Here is a 25,799-nt window from a genome sequence, read left to right as displayed (position 1 = left end):
TTAGTCATGTTGCAAAACACAGACAAAAAAGAAGAATAATAAAGTTGTTGTTTTTTTTTTTTAGTATGCTTCAATCTGCATTTATTTGCTGTCTTCTTTTTAGTCAGGTTGGCTAAATGCTTATCTATTTTGTTAGTCTTTTCAAAGACATGTGACATTTGCCCAGGCACCACCTCATCTTCCTCCCCTCTTGGGTCAACTCACTCCCCTTTCTTTTAGATTTAATGTCTAAACCTCTGAACACTCCTCCCATCTCTAACTCCCTAGATTCTAGGAACCAGCAGGCTATTCTGGGATGGTGCAAACTGGGGTGGGTAGGAGCAGCAAGAGGTGTGGGGGGAGGGAGGTGGAGTTAATTTGGCTTTTCTCCATCTTGGGGCAGAAGTCTCAGGAGCAAAGGGTAGATTGGAACTGGGTGGGTGGAGAGAACTAGTTCTTTGGAGGAGGAGGGTGGGTTGCTGGGGTGGGAAGCACAGTGGCTGAGATTGGTAGGAGGGAGGAACTTAGAGACCAAGAAGGAAGACAGGAAGCATCACTGGACATCTCTGTGCAATGTTGTTACTCAAGAGACTGTCTGTCATTGTCTCCTTCCTGTGAGGTTTGCACATAATTCCCCCACTAAAACTCAGATCTGAGCATATCACCCCCTCCTCAGTAAACTCCAATGGCTCCCTGTTGCTTCCAGGATCAAATACAAAATCCTATGATTCCCATTCAAGGTCCTTTATAACCTATTCCTGACTCCCTCCTTTCCAGTCTTCTTCCACTCTCTGACACGTATGTACTCTTGTACCCAGTGACACTGGTGTCCTTGGATTTCTCAAATAAGACACTCCATTTCCCAACTCTGGTCATTTTCTTTGGTTGTGACCCATGCCTAGAACACTCTCAGTTCTCAGAACTTCCTGACTTCCTTCAAATCCCAGCTAAAATCCCACCTTTTACAGGAAACTTTTCTCAATCCCTCTTGATTCTAATGCCTTCCCTCTGTTAATGATTTCCCATTTATCCTGTATACAGCTCACTGTGTACACATTTGTTTGTGTGTTGTCTCCCTAATTAGATTGTAACCTCCTTGAGGAGAGGGACCTTTACTTAGCACTTAGCACAATGTCTGGCACATAGCAGAACTTTAATACATGCTTATTGATTGATTAATCACATAAAAAACACAAAAAATCTGACATCAGAGAATTATAGAATAGAATATAACTGGAAGGAACCTTAGATATTATCTAGCCTAATCTACTCATTTGACAGATATGAAAACTGAGGACCAAGAAGGGAAAGAATTTGTCCATTGTCTCACCACTAGTTAACAGTGGCAAAAACAAAAATAGAAGTTTTAGGCATTTTTTTTTCAAAACTCCAGATCCATTTTTTTCTTCCTCCTGAGAATGAGAAGACATAATTCATCCAAATGAGAGAAGGAGTAGGAATTATGGAGGGGGACATTAAAGAGAATAGAACATTCCTATGGCCCAGACCAGAGAAAGGAAGACAGGTGTGGGATCAGGAACAAGATTTTAGGTAGGTAGACTCAGATATATCCATGACCATTTGCCATGCACACCCTCTACTCCTACCACATGGGCAGAAGGGTGCTATGACAATTCCCCCAATACTCCTCTCCCTACCAGAGTGGCAGGTAGGTGGTATAATAGATAAAGTTCAAGATCTGGAGTCAGGAAGATCTGAGTTTGGATCTAACCCCTGACACTTATTAACTCTGTGACACTGTGCAAGTAGGTTAATGTCTGTCTGCCTCAGCTTTCTTATATGTGAAATGAGGGTAATAATAGAACTTACTTTCCAGAGTTGTTTTAAGGATAAAATTAAATAATATTTAGAAAGCCCTTTCCAAATCTTAAAGCATTACAAAAATGTTAGCCATTATTATCATTGTTATTGGTTAGGATTGTCAAAGACCAAAACTAAGAAAAAGTGACCATAGCAGGACTCATTAATAAAAAGAAATTGTACTCACTAATAAAGAGAGTGGTGGATCAGTGGGATAGATTAGGTGCCCAATACACAGTAGTAAATAACCTTAGTAATCTAGTATTTGATAAACACCTAAACCCAAGCTTTTGGAACAAGCACTCACTAGTTGACAAAGATTTCTGGGAAAACTAGAAAACAGTATGGCAGAAATTAGGTAGACCAACATCTTACACCCTTATACCGGATACCAAGATAAGGTCAAAATGGGTACATGATTTAGACATAAAGGGTGATATCATAAGCAAATTAGGGGAGCATGGGATAGTTTACCTATCAGATACATGGCTAAGGGAAGAATTTATGATCGAACAAAAGATAGAGAACATTATGAGATACAAATTGGTTAATTTTGATTATATTAAATTAAAAAGGTTTTGCCCAGACAAAACCAAATGCAACCAAGATTAGAAGGAAGGAAAAAAAGGAAGCTGGGGAACCATGTTTACAAGTATCTCTGATAAAGGACTCATTTCTCAAATATAGAGACAACTCAATCAAATTTATGAAAATACAAGTCATTCCCCAAAAGATATGAACAGGCAGTTTTCAAACGAAGTAATCACAGCTATTTATAGTCATATGAAAAAATGCTCTAAATCACTACTGATTAGAGAAATGCAAATTAAAGTAACTGTGAGATGTTACCTCATACCTATTAGATTGGCTAATATAACAAAAAAAAGGAAAATGATAAATGTTGGAGTGTGTAGCAGCAAGCACCCTAGCATCCCCATGATGGCTGCCAACACAGGTTCTTAGATCTGCTTTTCTAAAGGAAAGCAACTCAAAATGGGTTAACAATCTTACTTTAATCAAACATATATCATTTATCTAGTTCAGGGGAAAAAGTCAACACCCTGAACTTCAGAGAATGCAAACAAGCATAAGTTACAAGCAGACAGAGAAACAGATCAGCAGACAGGCTTCCAGCTGTCTGACCATTACATCCATACCTAGTCAGTTACCAGAAAGGAAAGCACCAACATCTGGGTTTTCAAATCCGGGGGGATCAACAGCTGTCCAGAATCTCTTCTGGTCAAATCACACAACTCTTCTCAAAGTGAGCCCCAAAGTAAAATCTCACATCAGGGTATATATGGCCTTCTCTTGGCTCAGAGAATGTCACAACCCTCTTGACCCACTTCCCAATCATAAAGCAACAAGGTGTGGGCATTCCTGAAAAACAAGCCTCCTGCCACAGGCTCCATGTGACTACATTCAGCCTATTGGGTGCAGTGTATATTTTCAAATCAAGGAAGGTTCTCAGTCCCCCAAGCCTATCAAAGGGCCTAGCAGCAGGGAAGATCTTCAGATTCCCATTCCCATAACAGAGGGGATATGGGAAAACTGGGACACTAATGCACTGTTAGTGAAGCTGTGAACTGAACTAACCATTCTGGAGAGCAACTTGGAACTTTGCCCAAAGGGCAACCAAACTATGCATACCCTTTGATCCAGTAATACTACTGCTAGGTCTGTATCTCAAAGAGATTTTCAAAAGGATGAGGGGAAGGACCTATTTATAAAAAAATATTTATAGCAGTTCTTTTTGTTGTGACAAAGAATTGGAAATTGAGGGGATGTCCATCAATTGGGGGATGCTTGAACAAGTTGTGGCATATCATTGTATAAGAGTAGAATGCTCTCAGAAAAACCTAGAAAGATTTACATGATCTGATACAAAGTGAAGTGAGCAGAACCAGGAGAACATTATAAACAGTAACAGCAAAATTGTATGATGCTCAGTTGTGAATGACTTAGCTATTCTCAGCAACACAATGATCCAAGACAATTCCAAAGGACTCATGATGAAAAATGCTATTCACCTCCAGGGGAAGAACTGATGTAGTTTGAATGCAGGTGGAAGCATACTACTTTTCACTTTTTAAATTTTTGTGGGGTTTTTTTTTTGGTCTGTGTCTTCTTTCACAACATGACTAATATGGAAATATGTTTTGCATGATTGCACATGTGTAACCTGTATCAAATTGCTTACCACCTCAGGGAGTAGGGAGGGAAGGGAGGGAGAGGAGAAAATTTAGAACTCAAAATTCTAAAAAATGAATGTTAAAAAATGTTTTTACATGTAATTGGGGAAAATACAATATTTTTTAAAGTACTGCAAAAAAAACAAACAACTAGCACCAGTGATGTTTTACCTTAATGGGTTAATACTTCTCTCAGACGTATTTACATTTTAAAAGATTTAAGGATAAAGCCAAAGGAACAGATCTAGGGAATGAATTTCTGGAAAGAGAGACCCAAAGGCATACTTTTTTAAAGGGGAGGAGGGAAAATTGAGGAGTGTGGGAATGGAGGGGTAGAGAGGGAAAAGGCCTTAAACCAAAAATCAAAGATCATATCTGGGAAGAAGCTACCTCCTATGTCTATGTTTTAGGTGGGACCTTTAAGGTCTTTATGCAGTTTTAATTAATTTAAATTCATTAATTAATTTAATTAATGAATTAATGAAAAAGCATTTATTGAGCACTTCCTGTATACCACGCACTGTACTAAGAGCTGGGGGTACAAATATAAGCAAATAAGACAGTCTTTGTCTTCAGGAAGCATTTTAAAATTTTATTTTATTTTTTCAATTACCAAAAATCTATTTTCTCTTCCTCCCCAAACTAGGAGGAAAATATATGTGGTCAAACAAAAAAAATTTCCCATTGGCCATATAAAAAAAAAAATCCCTTTTTTTCTCTACCTTGAATCCATCACCTTTTTTTCTGGAGGTGGGTAGCATACTTCATCCATCACTGGTCCTCTGTACTCATAGTTGGTTGTTGAGTTAGAGTTTTTGTCTTTGAATGTTGTTTACTGTTACAAAGTTGTTATGGCATAAATTGTTTTTCTTGGTTCTAGAATTTAGGGGAAGACGACATTTGTTGGGTAGTGATGGCCAGGGTGAGGTGTTCTGTACTGGAAAAGCAAACAGAGTTGTAAAGTAAATGATTAACATGTCCTTTCCAGTAATGGTAGCATGGATCCTTTACTTTTCTCAGCACTAGAGATGGGAAGGTGGAGGAAAGGCAGCATTTAAAGATGATAGCTCCATCGTTGGCAAGATATATGGGAAATCTCACCAATCTGAATCCAAGGTCACAGGGATGGAATCTTGAGCTCCCATTGGAGGTGGAGGCTGGAGAGGAGTTGACTAGGAAGTATCTTCTTAGAATCTTATAAATACTGCCTCACTTCTTTGCTATTTTGGGATGTCCCCCTCTCTCCTATCCCTACTCCCAACTCCACACACTTTTTCTAATAGAGAACTACAAGTGGAGGAGAAACAGGCAGATGGAAAATGAGCCAGTGACTACTCTCTGAACCCTCTCTCCTGGGTCCATGTCTTTACCCTCTTCCTCGCCTTGGTTTATAGACTCATTGGATATAGCACTGGAAGAAATCACCTAACTCTAGTCCCTTTTACAAGTAAGAAGACAGATGCAGAATGGTTGTGACATACCCATGGTCACACAAGTTGGTGATAGAATGGGAAAGAGGACCCAGGTCTCATTGGGTGGGGAGTTAGGAAGCCTGGGTTCTCAGCCTGACTGTGTCACAAATTTGCTTCATGACTAAGAGACTCACTACTTCCTTCCTTTTTAAGGCCTCAAGTTTTCTTCTTTCCCAAATGTGAGGAAAATGGGTGAGTCCCATGATCTTAAGTAGTTGCTAAATACAGGAAATCTATCTTAAACCAGAACTAACTTGGGAAATGGAGGGAAAAGTGCTAAAAAGAGAGCAAAGCATTTTGGGTCCTAGAGAACAAATGTTGAACCATATTCTCTGTCTCCTTGTGGAGATGATGGGGGAGGAAGCAGTGAAATCACAAATGTGTCAGAAGGACCGACTCTGCTGGGGGCCAGTTTTGCTTAATTGCTTTTATTATAGACATGATGATGTGCAGGTGGGGAGAGAAAGGGGAGAACTCATATCCAGAAAGGACTGGCATTTTAAAGAGGGCATCAATACAATTTAAAAAAATTTTAAAGTTATTTGTTACAAGGGATGGCTTGGTGGGCAGGTGAGGAAAATGAGAAAATAGAAATGAGGTTAATATGGAAATAAAAAGTAATACTTTTTAAAAGAGGAGGAAGAGTGAGACAGAGAGTGAGAGAGAGACAGAGAGAAACAGAGAGGAGAGAGACACAGAGAAAGAGAGAGACAGAGAGAGAGACAGGAACAGAGAGGAGAGACAGAGGGAGGAGAGACAAATACAGAGAGAGAGAGAGAGAGAGAGAGAGAGAGAGAGAGAGAGAGAGAGAGAGAGAGAGAGAGAGAGAGAGAGAGAAGAAGAGAGGAGAGAAAAAAGAGAGAGAATGAGAGAGGAGAAAAGGAGAGAGACAGAAAGAGATAGAGAGAGGGGGGGAGAGAGAGACAGAGAAAGAGGAGGAAAGGAGACAGAGAGAAAAGAGAGAGATAGAAAGAGATGGTGTGATAGTAATGGAATGTGGAGATTCCCCTGTATTGGGCTTGGTTTTCAAATTGATTGTATTAAAACCCAGAGCTTGTTAATCCCACCTGTGGGATGGACTTTTTGATGTGAAAAGAAAGTCCTGACTGGGAGCAGCTGGTGACGTAGATTTGGAGAGACAAGAGAGAGGCGGAAGTTCTTTTTGGAAGCAGCACCTCGTGAAGAGGGAGAGACTAAGAGATTGCTGGTGGCCGCTTTGAATTGCCCTGGACTTTTGAGACCTGCCCCCTGAGCTGCCAAGGACTGAGGAGACATGGCTGTTTTGCTGGTACTTTGTCTGTCTGTTTTGATGTTATTTTGCCAGATTTGTCCACTGGTGAAAGACTGTCCTGTTGAAGAAGTCCTGGAACCTGGCATTTGGTTAAGAAGGCCTGAGACTGTCCTGCAGACAGAGAGTGAATACTGTCCACTGGTGAGGGACAGTACTGAGAGTGAATACTGTCCACTGGTGAGGGACAGTACTGTTGTTGCAGGGGTCTGGAGACTGTCCGGCAGACAGAATGAATACTGTCCACTGGTGAAGGACAGTGCTGTTGTTGCAGGGGTCTGGGAGCCTTTCTGTTGGTTTAGAAGCCCTGAAGAAGGATTTTCTTGTTGTATGTTTACAGAAATCCTGGGAGAGGGCTTTGCTAATGTGTTCAGGGCTTCTAGGACTGTTCTACAGACAGAGGATGAATTCATGAAGGGACTGGCAATGTATCTTATGGCCTTGCTAAGCCTTGTCTCCCCAGGAACTAAGATTGCTGAGAACTTGCCTCGTGTCAAGATGAAGAAAAGAGCTCCATTTGGGTATTAAGTGCTGTGTTTAAACTTGATGTAACTCTGGGGTAGATTCAATTGTGATCCAGGGGTGGGGAACTTTTGACCTTTTTGTGTTCTATGGTTGAGCAAATGAATGTATTTTACTTATGTTTGGAAACTAATCTCCATTTGAGAAGAGGGGCTTTGTGGTGGACTTAATTAAGGTATAGCCTAGGGGTGGAGAAGTATTTGGAACAGAGACTTTGTAATTGATTGAATGATTGGAAAGTCCTGGGGTGGGGTAGGCCTTGGAGATGATTTAATCACACTTAGTAAATGCTGTATTTTGAATGATGTCATGTTTTGATCTTCTCTGTTCTGGGTTTGTTACTGAAATAAAATAGAGAGCACCTATGCTGGTATTTTGAACCTGGGAAGTTGCCTTTGCTTGGTATTACATTACAGATGGAGAGAGAGGGAGGGAGAGAGAGAATATTATTGTGCTATAAGAAACGATAAAGGGGACAGTTTCAGAGAAACCTGGGAATACTTGTATGAACTGATTCAGAGTTCAGTGAGCAGAGCTAGAACAATTTATATAATAGCAACGTAAAGACAAATAACTGAAAGACTTAAGAACTTTAATCAATGCAGTGACCAACCAAGATTCCACAGGACCAGCGATGAAACTCCTGACAGGGATTATAAGCTCACGGTGCAGACTGAAACACATTTTTTGGACATGGTCAAAGTGAGAATTTGTTTAGCTTGATTATGCATATTTGTTACAAATGTTTCCCCCACCCCCACAAAGGGGAACTAGTGAAAGAGAGAGAAAACAAATCTTTGTTCACTGAACAAAATTATATTCAATTTTAAAAGGAAAAGAGAAATAGACGAAATAAAGGAAGAGAAAGGAAAAGAAAAGAAGAAAGGAAGAAAGAAGGAAGGAGGAAGAAGAGAGAAGGAAGGAATAAAGAAAAAAGGAAAGGAAAGGAACAGAATTTTAACAAAGATGAAATAAGCTAGCTTCTGGTGCCAAGTTAAGGACCCAGAAAAAATAAAACCCAACAACAGAGAAAGTATGCACCTACTACCCCAAATGCCCCCTGCCATCATAAAGGAGTGTGTAATGGTATATTCTTCCAGAAATAGCTAGTTACAGCTCTGGGATAAAGGTTGTGGTGGAGGGGAGAGTGGGCTGAAAGACCAAACATGAGTGACCACTCTGGTTTCCGCTCCAGGAGAAGTCACTTCTGCCTTCTTGTTGTTTCACAATGTGTGTGTGTATGTTCAGAGTGATGATGTAAAAGAATTCGTGGGAACCAACCAACACTTGATCAGGGCGGGTACAAAGAGGAGATATGGGCACACAGGCACACATCACCCTGTAGAGCCAAGGAGTTGGTCGGATGTGCCTGGGACTCAGAACCTACCTGACATAGAGGTGCCAATGGCTTCCCTAGTGAATGGTGAGTATCTTGCTACCACTGATCTTAGGTCTTGTAGAACCTCTGTCTTAGGCCCATGCCCATGGGGGCAGGCTTGCCTGAAGAGATGGAGGGATGGGGCTAGGGGAAGATGAGGAACATTAAAGGATTCCTCTTGATTTCTGGTGGATCTTACCTGAACCCTTTGTCAAGATCACTATTCAATTGTGTCTTATTTTTCATGATCCCACAGACTACAGCATACCAGAACCTTCTATCCTCCAGCATCTCTTCAAGTCTTCTGGTCTACCACCAATTTCTTTTTTTCCTTTTTTTATTGACAAATATTAAAACATACATATATAATAAGAAAAGAAAAAGAAATATTATGAAATTAAAAAAGAAAAAAATGTTATGTTCACAGCAGAACATAGGAAAGGATTCAGAATTATGGCAATAACTTATTTCAAGAAAGTCTATATATATTAAATACTGTATGTTATGTTGAAAACTGTCCATCTTTTCTTTGCTTCCTTGTAGGTTTTCTTTTGTTCTCTGCTGTACACTTTTTACTTTGTTCTTTTTTCCCCCTTCCTTATCCCTACTCACCACCCCAAGGCTACAATTGGGCATAGATATATTTATATATAGGTAATGATATATATGTACATGTATATACATATACATATGTGCATATAGATATACATGTATATAGATATATGGGTGTAACATACATACATATATATACATACATAAATGTATACTTTCCCTAAGAGACTTTACTCCTAATCTTTTTATGTTTGTGTATATCTCTTTGTGCCTCTCTCCAACTCCTCTACTTTACTTCTGCCTGCTACCTCTCCCTCTTATTACTTAACCTACCCCCCCTTCAGCAATCCCTCCCTTGTCCTCCCATTCCCCTAAATCTAAAGACCCTTCTATATCCCCCCTTTTAACCTATTCCCTCACCCTCCCCTCTAAAGATGCCTTCTTTATCCCCTCCCTATCTCCTTAGAGTTTTATTTCTTTCTCAATTTAGAAAGCTTTTATACTCTTCTAGATGTATATGTATATATATATATATATATTCCCCTCTTAAACCCGTTCCCAATGAAAGTAGGTTTCCCAAACTAACAGCCCCCCTTACACCTCGAATTCTTCAGTATTGATTCCTCCTCATTTGTATAGACAGTCACTGTTATAGCTGTTCTTGAACGGTTTTACCTTTTGAAGTCATATCATACTCAGGTCTACCCCAATCTTTCTTATAAACTACCTACGTAATTACTAGGAACAATCCTAGACATGGGTTTTACATTTTCCATACATAAAAGGTAAACATTCTATCCTTATTTAGTCCCTTGTAATTGGTCATTGGTATATACCTTATGTTTCTCTTGACTCTTGTATGTCAAATCTTATTAAGTTCAGGGGTTTGCTTGTTTGTTTTTTTAGCAGAGTTTTGAAAATCTAACAGTTGATCAAATGTACATTTTTTTTTTCCATTCAAAAGCATACTTAGCTTTGCTGGGTATGAAGGACCAATTTCTAAAAACAGGACTAGGCACTATTTCTTTGGAACTCAAAGGAATTCACTTTCTTTTCTGTTTTGTCCTATTTTCCTATGTAAACTAATAAACCCTCGAGGGAACAGGGCAAAAATTCTGTTTTATTCTTAACTCTCAGGATGGGGCAGGGGCACATTAGTCTCTGGCCTCAAGTTTTTGCAGGGTCTCATCTCTCCGCTGATGGCTATATACCCTTCCTAATGCCATGTCCCTGTTGAGGGGACTCCTCTGTGGTGCTGAATAGGGTATGTGGTCTATGGGATGACAGGCACAAAGACTAAAAGGACAGACTTTGAGTTTTAGAGTCCAGTGCATTGGAAAATTCCTGCTCTTTCATGCGTTCACCATGGGTACATAATGTTCCCTTATCTGTGGCCTGACCTATGCTAAGTATGGCCACATAACTAGCTAGGAAGGTCTATGCTTCGGTTTCTCCCCTCTTTTAGATAGAGAGGATCAGAAGAAGTGAGGCTATGTTTGGGGTGGGGGTGTCACTTTGGCAACTGGGCAGATAGGTGTGTGGTGAGGAAGGGGTGATGCTTAGAAAAGAAGATGGAGGGAATGACTTTAAAATACTTTCCTCAATCATGGTAACTATTTCCTGATCCCTCCCAGACAACAAGGACCCTAGGCATTCAAGTCAGAGGAGCTATGGTTCTATCAGCCTCCCATACACACCAGGGCTGCACCAAGAAATTCCGAAATCAACCTACTTAAATGAGAAGATCCCAATTCCTGACACAAAACCAGTAGGTTTCTGGGAACTATTGGGCATGGTGGTGGAGGTAGGGGGTAGAACTCACCATGTATCATATAATTAAATGAAGTCATTTAGAATCAAGTCATTTTTTACAATCTTCTGATCATGGCACATCTTCTGAGCTGGCACACAGTAGGTATTTAATAAATGTTTATTGACCGACTGCCTATTATGATACCCTAGCATCAAAGTTCCCAATGAATTGAGGAGAGCTTTTCTCCTTCCAGTTCTGGAATCATAGAATGGGAATGGACCATAAGAATCATTTAGATCAGGGGTTCTTAATAGTTTTTGATGTCTTAGATCCTCCTGAGGATCTGTTAAAGCCCATTATCTCTTCTCAGAATATGATCTTTAAATGCATGAAATAAAATGCATAGAATTGCAAAGGAAACCAAGTATATCAAAATATCTTTGTCAAAATAAATTATTTAAAAATACAAGTTCATGGACTCCAGGTTAAGAACCTCTGACCTATGCCATTTCTTTCATCCTGCCAATGTGAGAAATGAACACCAGAGAGTGTAAACAACTGTACAATGGTCACAAAAGGAGTAATAAGGCTGGAATCCAAGCCCATGTTTTCAGACTCCAAAGCCATAGTTCTTCCCACACAAAACCTCAGAGTGGTTGTGTGACCCAAGGTCACCAAAAGAGGGACTACTCTCACTATCTTCCATTTGTCTGGAATCTTCCATAGCAGCCTCCTCAGGTAGACAGAGCCCTGGGTAGCATAAATGGAAACTAGATTTTGGAGATGAAAGGAGAGGTTGAAGGGGGAAATAATTTCATGCCTCAGTTTTCCCTACTAACTATTAGAAGCTGAGAAGATGAACTGCATGGTGAAATTAATCCTGGGAGTGTAAGGGAAGTAGACTAAGTAAAAGGAGGGGTATGGGGAGCTGGAGTAGGACCAAGCAATAGGTATGGCATGGTGGTTGCTCCAAGCCTCAGTTTCCTCAATTCTAAAATGGAGATCAACTACTTTTTTTTTTTTTTAAAGCAATCAGGATTAAGTAACTTGCTCAAGGTTACACTGCCGGTTATTTCTGGGTGTGGTGCTGAGTATCTGAGCCCGGATTTGATCCCCAGGTCATCCCGACGCTGGGGCTGGTGCTCTTACTCGCTGAGCCACCTGGCCGCTCCAAGATCAACTACATTTACTTGCCTTTCCTAGAGGCAGCTAAGTAGCAAGATAGAGAGAGCACAGTGTCTGCAGTCAGGAAGACCTGAGTTCAAATCTACCCTCAGACACTTATTAGCTATATGACCCTGGGACAAGTCAATTAAACTTCGTCTGTCTCAGTTTCCTTAACTGTAAAATGAAGATCGAAACATCACCTACCTTCAGGGTTGTTATGAGGATAATATTTGTTAAGGGCTTAGCACAGTGAGTGTGCTAAGTAGGTGATTAATAGATATTTGTTCCCTTCCCTCATTTCCTGCCTCCCAGGGTAAAATACAGATGACAATAATAACCGACATTTCTAAAGCTAAGATTTACAAAGCACCTGACACAGATCATTCCATTTGATCCTCACAACAACACTCTGAGAGCATTCAGTATTAGTCCCATTTTACAGCTGAGCAGATTGAGGCCCAAAGAAATTAAAGCACCAACCCACAGGCAGGGACAGTAACCATGATCACACCACTGGTGTCAAAGACAGAACCATGATCTTTTCATTGCATGAAAATACTTCACTCATAAGGGAAGTGAAACATAAATTGTAAAGACATAGACAAATGTGAACCGGTATTATTATTAGTTTAACAGGACAAGACGGGAAGGAAAAAAGGGGAAACCCTGGAGATGCCCATTTCCTCTTGTGTAAGATACAAGTAGCCCTAGGCATCCAAGAAAATGTGCTTCATCAGGACAGATGTGCTTTGTCAGGGAGTTTTGTTGATTCAGATTCGATGGGCAGGAGGGGGTCCATGTGATGAGATGAAGATATCCCACTGGTGACAGCAAATCCTAAAACTGATCTACTTTAATCTGACAACTCCTTTTGCCCTCATCTCCTCCCCCTGCCAAACTTATGCACAGTCACCCTAAAGCTCTCTCCAGGATGCAGCCGGACAGACATCAGGAAGGACTTGCTATCTGGGGCATGTGTGAGATACAAGAATGAGCGATTCCATTTCAATTCACAAACTCATGAAACACCCACTTTGTGCTGAGCACCTCATCAGGCTCTGGGGGACAGTCACAGGACAACAGTCTAGCAGGAGGACCAGAAGGAGGCAAGGACACTCCCTATTATAAGACCTCTTGGTGTAGGGGATTTAGTCAGTCGGTCAATAAGTATTTATTAACTACCTGTTATGTGGGCAGGTACTATATTAAGTACTGGGAATACAAAGGCAAAAACTGTCCAGTCCCCTGCCCTCAAGCATCTTGGATTCTAAGGGCGGCTAGGTGGCACAGTGAGTAAAACGTCAGCCCCCAGAGTCAGGAGGACCCCAGTTCCGTTGAGGCCTCAGACACTTCACACCCACACAAAAAAACTAGCCATGTATCCTTGGGCAAGTTACTTAACCCCAATTGCCCTCCAAAAGGCAAAAAAAAAAAAAAAAAGAATCTTGGATTCTAGTGAATACGCTTTAATGGAACTGGGGGCCTGTGTCTGGATCCAGTCTCGGTGGGACATTAGGTGATTGATTTCACCTCTCTTGACATTAACCTCCTTGTCTGTAAAATGATAAGGATGGAATAAGGTAATGGCTTTGATGATATCTTTAATAGACAAGTTCTTCCTGGAAGTGGGGTGATGAATGGCCTGACGAGTCCAGCTAAATGCAGGAGAATTCTAGGACTGGCTTCTGGAGACTGGAAGCCTTTGGGACCTACCTTAATTAGGAGAGTAAGGGTAGAGAAGCAGATGGGTGAGCACACAGAGGGTGGAGGGGAGAAGGATCTATGCTCTCATTCCTTTCTTCTCCCTTAGGGAAGATTCAGCTTTCGGAAGCTGTGGGCCTTCACAGGACCAGGATTCCTCATGAGCATAGCTTTTCTGGATCCTGGAAATATTGAATCTGACCTACAAGCTGGAGCAGCGGCTGGATTCAAAGTGAGTGAGAAGAAGAGAAGAAATGGGGGTCAGTCTGAGTGGGTTGAGACTCCCCCCAATCTCACTGGTCCCCCATAGTCGACACTCCCCCTTCCATCCCTACCCCAGACCTTCCCCTTAAGAAGAGTCCTCTGGGCCATTTTCCCATTTTCCCCCAGCAATCCAGTGGCCATGAGGCCCTAGGTACCCAAAGCTGTGGTCCCATGGTCAGTCTAGGTCTGGGGTTTGAGTTAGAGAGGAGGTCTCTTCCTTCCTCCCTGAACCGCAAGGACAGCAGGAAGGGGAACAAGTTCTCAGCCCAGGGGACCAGCCAACTTGTCAGGGTGGGGTGGTGTGCCATGGCTGGGGAGGGGGGGAAGGGAGCGGCTTCCCTGTTAGCTGATACTCCTCTCTTGCTGTGTTCTCCTCAGCTGCTGTGGGTACTGTTCTGGGCCACTGTACTGGGCTTACTGTGCCAACGCCTGGCTGCCCGTCTTGGGGTGGTGACCGGCAAGGACTTGGCAGAGATCTGCCATCTCTATTACCCCAAGGTGAGTAGAGAATGGGGAGGCAGAGAATCGTAGGAGCCTGCAATGTTAGTATTCCACTAGGACATTTTCATTTGACAGATTTTTATGGGCAGCTAGGTGCTGCCATGTTGGAGTGTGTTGGAATCAGGAAGACCTGAGTTTGAATCCTGCCTCAGTCAAATGCTAGCTACTTAACCCTGGTAAAATCACTTAAGCTCTGCTAGACAAAAGTTTCCTTATCTGCAAAATGGGGATAATAGTAGTCCTTGTCTTACAGGATTAAATACTATATAAATGTTACTTATTAAATGAGGAAGTTGAATACCAAGGATGGAAAGAGAGTATCCCAGAATAGAAGAGGACAGACCATGTCTGGTAGAGGGATGGGAGAGTGGGGAAAAGTATAAGCTGTAGGTAGAATAAGGAAGCAGGGTCATAGCTGTCTTGGCCAGGAAGATACTGTTCTATGACAAAGCTGTGTTTAGGGCTCCTTCTAGGGTATTTCCCAGACTATCTATGGCCCCCTTTTCATGATTCTGCACACACACTGATTCTTCTGCCCCCACCCCCAGCACCTCTCTTCCTCCATGCCCCCTATATGTCCTGGTATTGTACCACTTCATTTCTTCTGAGAAGAAATTAGCAAAAAAGCTAATTCACACTAGGCTGTTAGAGACTTACTGTATTATATCTTTCCAAGAGTAGCTACATTTTAAAAGCAGAGAGGAGGAGAGAACAGTGTATCCCAAAATGATGAATCACGAATAGTGGAATTTCAGGGAATGAGAATGAGCCTCCAGTCCCCTTTCATTCATACCTAATAGCCTCTCCTATAATCCTGGGCCAAAGATATGTCCTGAATTCCCTTGAAACCAGACACACCTGAAGGAATGCACCTAGGAAAGAGTCTGCTTGAATATGTCCTCTCCAAACCCCTATTCATATCTTCTATTGCAAGATGCTCACGGAAATGGGGGGAGAAAAGGACAAAGAGCTGCCCAGAGCTCAAAGATGGAGGAGGGTAATGGAGGGCACCTACCCTTTGGGGAAAGTCCTCTCTAAGTTGTCTTTCCCCTCAGGTGCCCCGGGTCCTGCTCTGGCTGGTCATGGAAATGGCAATCATTGGTTCCGATATGCAAGAGGTCATTGGCACAGCCATCGCCTTCAGCCTGCTCTCTGCTAGGAGGTAGTGACCCTAACACAGATGATTAATATCAGAAAGAACCAGACTCTCAGAATCAGAAAAGACTTGGGTCTCACTCTGCCCTCTGATACTCATTCAGTGGGCAACACTGGACAAGTCACTGGTCCTCAATAAAATGGTGGTAATAAGGTAATTGCACTGCCCAGCCCACAAAAACTGTCCTGAGCAGAATGCTCACAGTAGAAGGCAAGGTCCTGGAGGGCAGATATTGTCTTGATTGCATTTGATCCCCAGCTTAGCATGGCAAGTGGTACAGAGTAAGTATTTAATAATTGTTCTATATTCCTACCTGCCCATCTATTCATCCATCTACCATCTATCTATCCACTCTCTCTATATACATCTATCCACTCATCTACCATCTATCTCCCCATCTATCCATTCACCCATCATCGATCTACCTATATATCCATCCACCCACCCATCATCTACCTATCCACCTATCTATCCTTCCATCCATCATCTATCTTTAATTTTAGTGGACTAGAGAAATTTGAATTATTATTTTTCAAAAAATGTTAGTTCAGCCCTGCCCTCAACCCATCACCTGAATATCGATAGCCTAGAACTTCTTCAGGGCCTCGAATGAAAGGCAATGACTCCTTCCTTCCCAAGCCCAACCACCTTGTAAGCATGAGCAGCTAGGTGCCAGGAGTCAGGGCAGACCCCTAGCATGCATTGAGAAAAGGGCAACTTTTAAAAAATATACCAGCAGCGGATTGGCAATATGCACATAAGCTAGAAAGAGAAATGAAAGTGCTGGTAATAGCTGTAAGTTTATAACTGCAGAATGATAGGGCTGAGAACCTGAGTGGGCCTTAAGGATTATCTTAACAGATAAAGGAAATTGAGGCCCCAGGTTGGTTAAATGACTTGCCCGAGGATTCAAACCCAGATCCACTGACTCAAGGTTCATTCCATTACAGTTGTCACATACAGCCTTAATTATTTCTCTAAGCTTTCTTATCTCATTTGATCTTTCTAACAGCTAGATAAGAGTAGGTAGGTGTTATTATCTTTATTTGACAAATGAGCAAACAGGCACAGGGAGGTTGAGTTGACACCCTAACCACCCAAGTCCTCAGTCTTAACTCCCACGACCTCCTCCTGCATTCCACCTCGGTGAGCACGGAGATCATGTCCTGAATCTCCCTATTACCTTGGGTTTTATTTTACAAAGACCCTGATATTCCTCGATCTGATCATAACCTCCTATCACCCGTTCTCTCCCTGTGCCTTTCTCCTCCTTCTCGCCTCTTCCTCCTAACCCTATTCCTTGCCCTGTCCATGATCTTGAATTTCTCTGTACCTTCTACACCCTTTCTCTGTACTCTCACAGGTTATCCCTCCTTGGACTTCACTTTCTGCCCATCTCAGTCTTCCCACTAACTACCTCAGCTCTACGCTGTCTTCTTCTCTCAAACCCCTTGCCCAGTGGGTTCATGCCTTTCCAAACTGACCTTGCCTTATCCCCCATCCCACACTTTTGCTCTGTTGATGTGGCAATGAATGGTTCCATCTAAGGGAAGTCAGCCAACCAGACTGACTGGGTGCCCTACACATTAAAGTCATCTAATCTCAACTGGGCCCTCCTCGCAGATAAAATAGCGAGAAATGCTCTAGCTTTTCTTAAGTGAGAGCTTAAAAACCCAGGACTATATCTGGATGTAGAAAGAATGACAAAAACCGCAGTTCCTGCCTTCAAGGAGCTCCTATTCTGAGGGAGGAAAACAGGTTTCATCAATCTAAAGGACAGAAGGCTTCCTACGCCTTTAGATAAATAGAGAGAGCACTAATTAAGCGCTTCCTGAACGAAAAGCATTGTGCTAAGTACTTCGTAGAATGTACAGGCAAGACATATCTGCCCTCAAGGAGGTTACCTTCTACAAGAGAAACAGTACTGAGCGGCCGTGGAAAGGGCAGGTGGGGATGATCGTGGTGTGGAAGCCTGGTGTGGGGCAAGATAAGGCAAAGCTCACCTATCAAAGCCCAGCGTCCCTGGGGCAGAGTGTGAGGTCCCAGTGGGAGAACAATGGCCAGAGGAGGCAGCAGGTTGGTTCATCTACTCCTCCTTAATCGAGTCTCTAATCCACTGCTCATAGATTGTTCCTAAACTTCTCTCCTCTCTGAGGACCTGCCTTTCTCCTCCCACCTCCCTCGATTCCAGCTCCTTCAACTGAGAACTTCACCTCATACTTTGGCTACATAATGCAGTAAATAGAGCACTGACCCTGGAGTCAGGAGGACCTGAGTTCAAATCCGACCTCAGACATGTAACACTACCCATGTGACCTTGGACAAGTCACTTAACCCCAATTGCCCTGCCTTCCCCCCCTCCAAAAAAAAAAAAAGAGGAAAAATACAGGCTATTGTCTGTGAGTTCCTCTTTCTTTAAAGCTCAGTCTGACATCACTCTCCAATCCCTTCTTCTTGGCTCCAGTATCTGACAAAAAAAATGTTGTCCCTCTCCTTGCCATGGCAAATGTGCCTTGGATCTCACCTTCTTCCATCCTCTCCAGCATTCATTCCCCGCCCCCTTCTTTAATCTTCAACCTTTCCCTATGTCCTGATTCCTTTCCTGCTGCCTACAAACATGGATGCTCCTTTCAGGCAGAGAATTTCATTTTTCTTTTCCTATTTCCAGTGCGTAACACAGAAGGTGCTTAATAGACAATTGTTGAGTGATTGAGTGATCCAGGCTTCACAGCTAGATGGAGGTGTAGGGGGACCCCAGGCTGTGTTCCTCTCTCTCCCGACTATATTTCTTTGGGGCATTTTTCTTTCCCACACTAAGACCCCTGTCTCCTGCCCCATGGGCCACTGGGGAGCCCAGGGGCCCACATTCTCCACTTCTAAGAAAGACCCGGTGCCCTTTCTGGGTCAGGACTCAGTCCTACAAATCACACCCATCTGGTTGCAGGATTCCCCTCTGGGGCGGCGTGCTCATCACCATCATTGACTCTCTGTTCTTCCTTTTCCTGGATAATTATGGTGAGTTACTGGAGGGGACACCAGAGGCCAGCTGAAACTCTCAGAGGAGACCAAGATCTTCCCCGTCCAAGTAGCTGCAGGGAAGGGGGGAAGTGACACAGTTTCCCAGATAATAGATATTAAATTTATTTACCACTTCTGAGGGGTTTTTTTTAATGTTCTAGGTGCCCTCTGTGTGAGATGTCCCCACTAACATTCTGTGATGCTATGAGTCTGTTTTAAACTACAAAGCCAACACTCTATGAGAAAACCCTATCTGAAAGTTCCCCACAGGAAGGGTGGGAGACACAGGACCAGGAAGGCTGTGGAGTCCAGTTTCCCAGAGTCCTCTGAGTGGGAGGGACCTCTCTCTGTCTGGGCAGGGAAAGGAGATGTCCCAGAGTGGGGTGATGTCTTCAGTGTTTCCTTCTCCCCACCTTCTGCCCCCAAGGACTTCGGAAGTTGGAGGCCTTCTTCGGGTTCCTCATCACCATCATGGCTCTGACCTTTGGCTATGAGGTGAGACAATGGCAGCATGCCAGCCTCCCTCATCACCCCTGAACACCAGGTCTATGATTTCCCACCTCCCCACTCTTCCTCATCCTAAATCCTTGGAAGAGCATAAGAGAGTAAAAAGAGTACTGGAACTGGAACTAAAGGGCCTGAGTTCAAATCCTGGGTCTGGAACTTAAAAATGATATGACTCAGATGCAAATCACTTTCCCTCAGAGTCTCATTTCCTCCTCCAAAAAGGGAAGGCCAGATGAGGTCCCTTCCAGATCTAAATCTGACCCTGTGAGCTACTCTGGGTGGGGAGGAGTGGGCACCACTCTGGAGCTGAGGAGGGTGAGGGGAGACTCACTATGGCATGGCCTTTTTTCCTTGCCCTCCCTTCAGTACGTGGTGGTGAAGCCAGACCAAGGGGCATTGCTCAAGGGACTCTTTCTGCCCTCCTGCTCAGGCTGTGGCCAGCCTGAGCTCCTGCAGGCCGTAGGTATTGTGGGAGCTATCATCATGCCCCACAATATCTACCTACACTCCGCTCTGGTCAAGGTGAGAGAGGAGGGAAGAAAGGAAAGGAGTGGGAGGGGAGGGTGTGACCTCGGGAGAAGCTGGGAGCCTTTCTCTGAGCCCCAGTCCTCTGACCCTATCCCCGGTCTTGTCCTGTCCCCACACTTCTGACTCCTAAACCCTTCAGTATGGAAAGATAGACTGATGCCATGGGAATTCTAAATGAAGACAGGCCTAAGGAACTAGGAGCATCCGAGTCAGGGATTCTGGGCTGAGAGGAGTCCTCCCTCCCTCCCTGAAAGCCCTCCCTGTTCTATCCCCCCCAGTCCCGAGGAATCCAGCATTCCCAAAGACAGGAAATCCGAGAAGCCAACATGTATTTCCTGATAGAGGCTTCCATCGCTCTGTTTGTCTCCTTCCTCATCAACCTGTTTGTCATGGCGGTCTTTGGCCAGGCCTTCTACCAACATACCAACCAGACTGTGGTGAGGAAGCCAGGGAGCCTCATCCCACACCCACTCTCTGGCCTTGGGGACTCACTGGGTTTCCATGGGATCCTTTGCCCTTGAGCCCCATCCCCGTTCTCAAGATTCTGACTCTGAGTTAGTAACCCTCCCTCCTCCTCCCCACTTTGGTTGGGGTCTGGCATCTGTCTCTCCATCAAGTCTCATTCAACAAATAGTATTAACCACCTTCCGACAGATTTTTAATGGCAGTCCTTGTCACAGGAAAGAGTGCTTGGACTAAGGAGCAAAGAATCTTGGTTCTTGTCCAGACTCTGACACTAAGGAGTTAGGTGACCTTGGACAATCCCCTTCTCCTCACTGGTCTTCAGCACCCTCCCCTCTACAACAAGGGAGTTAGACCAGGTGATCCCTGAAGATCCAACTGTAATGTTCTGGGCTGATGCTTTCTCTGCCCTTGTCTCCATACCCACAGCATGACGTCTGTGTCAATGGGAGTCTCTCTTTTTACACCTCATTTCTCAAGGATGACCAGCCTGTGACTGCGGACATTTACCAGGGGGTGAGCTGGTGGGAGGGGCCCAGAACCCAGGACCCCTCTTCCCATTCCCTCAGCCCAAGTTCTCTCAAGGCCAGGCAGGAGGAACCTCCTGGCTTGAATGGGACAGACATTAGATTCTGAGGAGGAAAAAGGAGACCTATTTGAGGCCTGCCTGGACCAGCCCTTAAATGTCAGTGATATTCTGCTTGAGGGTGGGGCCCCTGGTTACCCAGCTACCTCCTAGCTCACTGGAATAGCCCTGAGGAGGGCACCATTAAGCTGGACAGGCCCATTTCCCAAACAGCTTCTTCTTCTTCAGGGCGTGATTCTCGGCTGCTTCTTCGGTCCTGCTGTCCTCTACATATGGGCTGTGGGCATCCTGGCGGCCGGTCAGAGTTCCACCATGACAGGCACCTATGCTGGGCAGTTTGTGATGGAGGTGTGCAAGCTTCCAAAGAGGAAATGGGGGCCCATTGGGGGTGGGCATGGACAGGGAGTAGAGAAGTTTTGTGGGAGGATGGGAGGGTTAGGATCTTAACTTCTAGGAGCCTGGAGGGACTTCTCGGGGGGGGGGGGGAGTTGATACCTGTCTCCCTTCCTCACCATTTGTCAAGAAGAAGAGTGGGTAACACTCTGGGCCGCTCTCCCATCTGGAGGCCAAGCTGGTCACTTTTGGAATTTCTCTCACCTACTTGTTTACCTGTATGGCTGAAGCTCCCATCTCACAGAAACCCAGTCCAAAGCTTTCATTTTACTGGTGAGAAACATAAGGAGCCAAAGGAAGATTATCACCTCCCTCACTCCAGGCAAAGGGAAAGTGACGGACCCGAGAACAGTCAGGAATGGAAGCCAATGTCCTGGGTCTGGATGGCCCCTGAGGTCCCAGACATCTGTTTTCCCTCCCCTGACTCCCAGGGCTTCTTGAAGCTCCGCTGGTCCCGGTTTGCCAGAGTTCTCTTCACACGCTCCTGTGCCATTCTCCCCACCATCCTGGTGGCCATCTTCAGGGATGTACAAGACTTGTCTGGTTTGAATGACTTGCTAAATGTGCTACAGAGCCTGCTGGTAAGAGAGCTTGCCTACTCATGAAGGGGGTCCTTGCCTAGGGTGGGGGTAACGTCCTTCTGCCTCCCTCTACCCTCCCCCAACACCCTCTTTAAATAAACAGGCTCCCTCTCAGAATCCTCAGTCCCCTCCCACCTCATGCCCTCCCATCTCTCCCTCAGCTCCCCTTTGCTGTGTTTCCCATCCTCACCTTCACCAGTATGCCTGCCGTCATGCAGGAGTTCACCAATGGCTTGTAAGTGCTCTCAGAGCTCTTATATGGAGTAGCAGCAGCATCGGTGGTGGTGGTGGTGGTGGTGGTGGTGGTGGCAGTAATAATAGAAGTAGTAATACTAACACTAGTAGTAGTAGTAATAACTAGCACCCTAAGACTTACAAAGCACTTTACATATCATCTCACTAGATCCTTACAACAGCTTGGGGAGGTAGGTGCTAGTATCACCCCATTTTACACATGAGGAAACCAGCTAAGAGGGTACCCAGGATCACAAAGCTCCTAATCGGCGGGGACAGGTCTCCCTGAATCTAGGTCCAGCACTCTGTCCCACTGCTTAGAGACATACATGCCTCCCTGGCACAAGTACCATGGGACAAAAGGGAAAGCCTAGCCAGAGGTCATTTTCTTTTTTTTTTTAAGCAATCGGGGTTAAGTAACTTGCTCAAGGTTACACGGCCAGGTGTTTCTGGGTGGGTGCTAAGTGTCTGAGCCCGGAATTCGATCTCCAGGTCTTCTCAACACTGGAGCCGGTGCTCTTACTTGCTGTGCTACCTGGCCGCCCCCAGAGGTCATTTTCTAACTAGAAAATGGCCCTTGGGGGGGCAGGGGAGGAAGAGGGAGAGGGAGGGTCGAAAGGGTCTGTTCTGGCCATCCCAAGCCTGTAATGGGCTGGGGAGGAGAGGTGAGGAGCCAGACCTAGCGTTATTCAGGACCCTGAAGAGAGGTCCTTTTCTATTTCATAGAAAAGCTCACATCTTCCTTATCTCCTCTCCAGGATATGCAAAATCATCACTTTCCTCATCATGGGTCTGGTCAGCACCATCAACGCCTACTTTGTAATCAGTTACCTGGAGGGGCTTTCGCAGCCCGGATACTACGGGCTGGTGGCTGTGCTCGCCGCTGCCTACCTCGCCCTCTTCTTATACCTGGTGAAGTGGGAAGGGGTGAACTGGGAGGTTGGGGGAGGGGGAGAAGGCAGGGAGATCTAGGCCTCAGCAGCACGGAGGCTCCAGGGGCAGGGATTTAGAGTGCAGCCTTCATGGATAGGAAAGGCCAGGAAAGCAGATGCGGGTGCCCCCTGACAAGCATTTATCAAAACACCTACTATGTGCCGAGGGCTGTGCTAAACACTTGGGAGCACAAATTTAGACCAACAATCCCCGGTCTCTAGAAGGGTGGAGGGCGGGGGGAGGGGGACAACGGCCAAACTGCTCTGTACAAACAAGATAAACTGGAAATAATCTCAGAGAAAGGGACTTGATGGGACTGAGGGGAAGGACTGGGAAAGGACTGGAGAGAAAAGGGGACCACGGATCGGGAAGGGACGTCTGCCTCCCAGTTCTGATTTCCCTAGTTCCTCTTCCCAAACCTAGATGTGGACCTGCTGTATCGCCCACGGGGCTACTCTCCTGATGCACCGCTCTCACCAGCAGTTCCTCTATGGACTCCCAGAAGAGAAGGAGGAAGGGAGTCCCGCCAGCTGAGACCCCATCCCCTGGGACCAGGGGAGGGCGGGGGGAGGACAGGGGAGTCCCACCTGCCTAACCGCTGCAAAACGCGGCTTGAGGCCCCTCACATAATGTCAGGGTTAACCAGAGGGTCAAGTCGAAACAGTGGAAGGGGAACGGGTCCCTTATCCAGGTACCCCGTAGCGCTAGAACTTCAGGACACTGAGTGAATGAGAGGACGGGGGGAGCGAGAATAAAGTATTGCTAACGGGAGAGTTAGATTGGAGCGAAAACTAAACCAGGAATCCCCCGAACTGTCGGATTACCGGGGTCCTTTACTTGCCCAGATCTTAGTAGAGGGCTGGGCTCCAGGGTCGCTCCCTCTCCCCCACCAGCTCTGTACCCATTTTCCAGGAAGGAACACAGAGTTACGGTTCACGCCCCAGTTGGGAACCCTTGCCTTCCGGGCTCGGCTCATTTGTCATCTCCCCAGGAAAGGCTAGGCGTCCGCAACTCCCAAGCCTCCCTTATTAGAGGCGACCCACAGTCCCTCACGTCTGCTCCCTCAAGGGGGAGGAAGTCCCCAACTTGGGGCACCCCAAGGGGACACCGCGAGGTCAGCAGGGTCTCCGAGCGCTCTCAGCTGCGGCTGGGGAGAGTGGGTGCCCTCACCTCTCGTTTTACAGAACTTCGGAGGCCGGGGGAAGCCCCAGGGATTGGCTGGGGCTCCCCCTCCCTCCCCTACGCCCAGCGCCGGAGTGGCTCTTTACCGACGGTCCCCGAGCGGTTTCAAGGCTCCCCCAGCTCCCTCCTCCCTTTCTGCCTCCCGCCTCCACTCGCTAGAGAAGTCGGAAGAACGCGCCTGGGGTGGGAAGAAGGAACATGGGCTGCGAGCGCTGCATTCCAGGCCCCAGGGCTCTCTGGAGATTGGGGTGCATGAGAAATAGGGGCGCTCTGGCCGCTCATCTTCCAAGAACTCCCAAGTCCGGCTGTTCGGACCCGCTTCGGGGCTGGGTCGCTTGTTTTTGAGAAGAATTTCCTTTCTTAAAAGGGCGACGGCTTCGGTGGGGCCCGGAGCGTAGGAGAGATGGGGCGTGGTGTAGGGAGAGGAGGGGAAGGAAAGGGAAGGGAAGGGTGGGCAGGGAACCCACGCAGATAGCTCAGGTGGATCGACCAACCCCCACCTCATCTCTCCCGTTCCCCAATAAACTGATGCCACACTTTACGAACGTTTGCGTGATATTTTTTTACACTATACAATCAGCTAATCAATAATTTAGCTCCCCGGCTTTCCCTTAGGGCAAAGTACTTAAGTATTAAATACTTAAAATACTTAAGTATTAGGGTCCCAAACCTCATTCCTTTGATTCTAAGTCTTTATTCCGGCCAAGAGAGAGTTCCATCCGGCTCTATAGTGGAGCCTTGAGTCAGAAAAACCCGAGTTCAAATCCGACCTCAGTCCCTAGCTGTGTGACCCTTTGGCAAGTCACTTAATCCCTGCCTGCCTCAGTTGCCTCAACTGTGAAATGGGGACAATAATAACCCTATCTCGTAGGATTGTTGTGAGAACCAAATGAGGTACAATTTGTCGTAGGCGCTGTATAAATACTCATTCCCCTTCCTTCCCTCGAATTTACCCCTTCTATATTGCTGCCGTTGAAGGTCACCCAGGGTGCCAGCATCAGGATTATTACACTTCCCCCTCCCTCCTTCCCACCACTAGCAACAAGTAGCCAAGTCTGATTGATTCTAATTGTGACCACACTAATTGAGATTCTAATCACCTCTGAACCAGATTATTGCAATAGAGTTCTAATTGGTGTTTGTCCTATCTTCACATTCCTCAATACATCTTTTGTATGGCTGCCAGATTAGTCTTAAAACACAGTCTTACCATGCCACCCCTACCCCAGCTCAAGAACATTCTGTAACTCCCTACTGCCTATAGGATAAAATCCAAACATTTTAGTGTACAGTGCAAATCCTGTAAATCTGCCTCTAACCACTTTTAGGCTTATTTCATATTTCTCCCCTTCACACATTCTGAATTCCAGGCAAACTGACCTCCTGGTTCTTCTTGTAATGCAGCATTCCATTTTCACTTTCTACAGGCCACAACCTCACTGCCTGCCCAGAATGCCCTTCCTTCTCATCTCTGTCTCTTGAGTCCACTTTCTTGGAAGCAAAGGTCTTGGCCGCTCCTACTGGAGACTTCCCTGATTCCTGAGAGTTGTCACTCCTCTCTACCTTTATCAAATTAACTTTATATTTGCCTCTCAGTGTACATGGAGTTTCCTCCCAAAAGAATACAAA

The 25,799-nt window shown here is 45.1% G+C and overlaps 1 protein-coding gene across 1 annotated transcript; it reads left to right on the top strand.

Annotated features, from left to right (window-relative positions):
• The first annotated feature begins 8,531 nt into the window (after positions 1-8,531).
• On the top strand, positions 8,532-24,711 carry SLC11A1 (solute carrier family 11 member 1). The gene is made up of 15 exons (XM_069075152.1): positions 8,532-8,697; positions 10,839-10,972; positions 13,935-14,057; positions 14,468-14,587; positions 15,646-15,752; positions 18,691-18,761; positions 19,192-19,259; positions 19,638-19,793; positions 20,078-20,236; positions 20,691-20,777; positions 21,076-21,195; positions 21,672-21,821; positions 21,983-22,056; positions 22,814-22,967; positions 23,412-24,711. The coding sequence occupies exons 1-15, from the start codon at positions 8,679-8,681 to the stop codon at positions 23,520-23,522; spliced, it is 1,653 nt and encodes a 550-aa protein (XP_068931253.1). The 5' UTR covers positions 8,532-8,678; the 3' UTR covers positions 23,523-24,711.
• Positions 24,712-25,799: the final 1,088 nt, after the last annotated feature.

The sequence above is a fragment of the Petaurus breviceps genome, unplaced genomic scaffold, assembly GCF_028583685.1.
Source record: "Petaurus breviceps papuanus isolate PSGF00001 unplaced genomic scaffold, PetGlider_PUasm1.0 90903, whole genome shotgun sequence".
Classification (NCBI taxonomy): domain Eukaryota; kingdom Metazoa; phylum Chordata; class Mammalia; order Diprotodontia; family Petauridae; genus Petaurus; species Petaurus breviceps.
The sequence above is the reverse complement of the archived record's forward strand: the minus strand, read 5'-3'. Positions and strand labels throughout refer to the sequence as shown.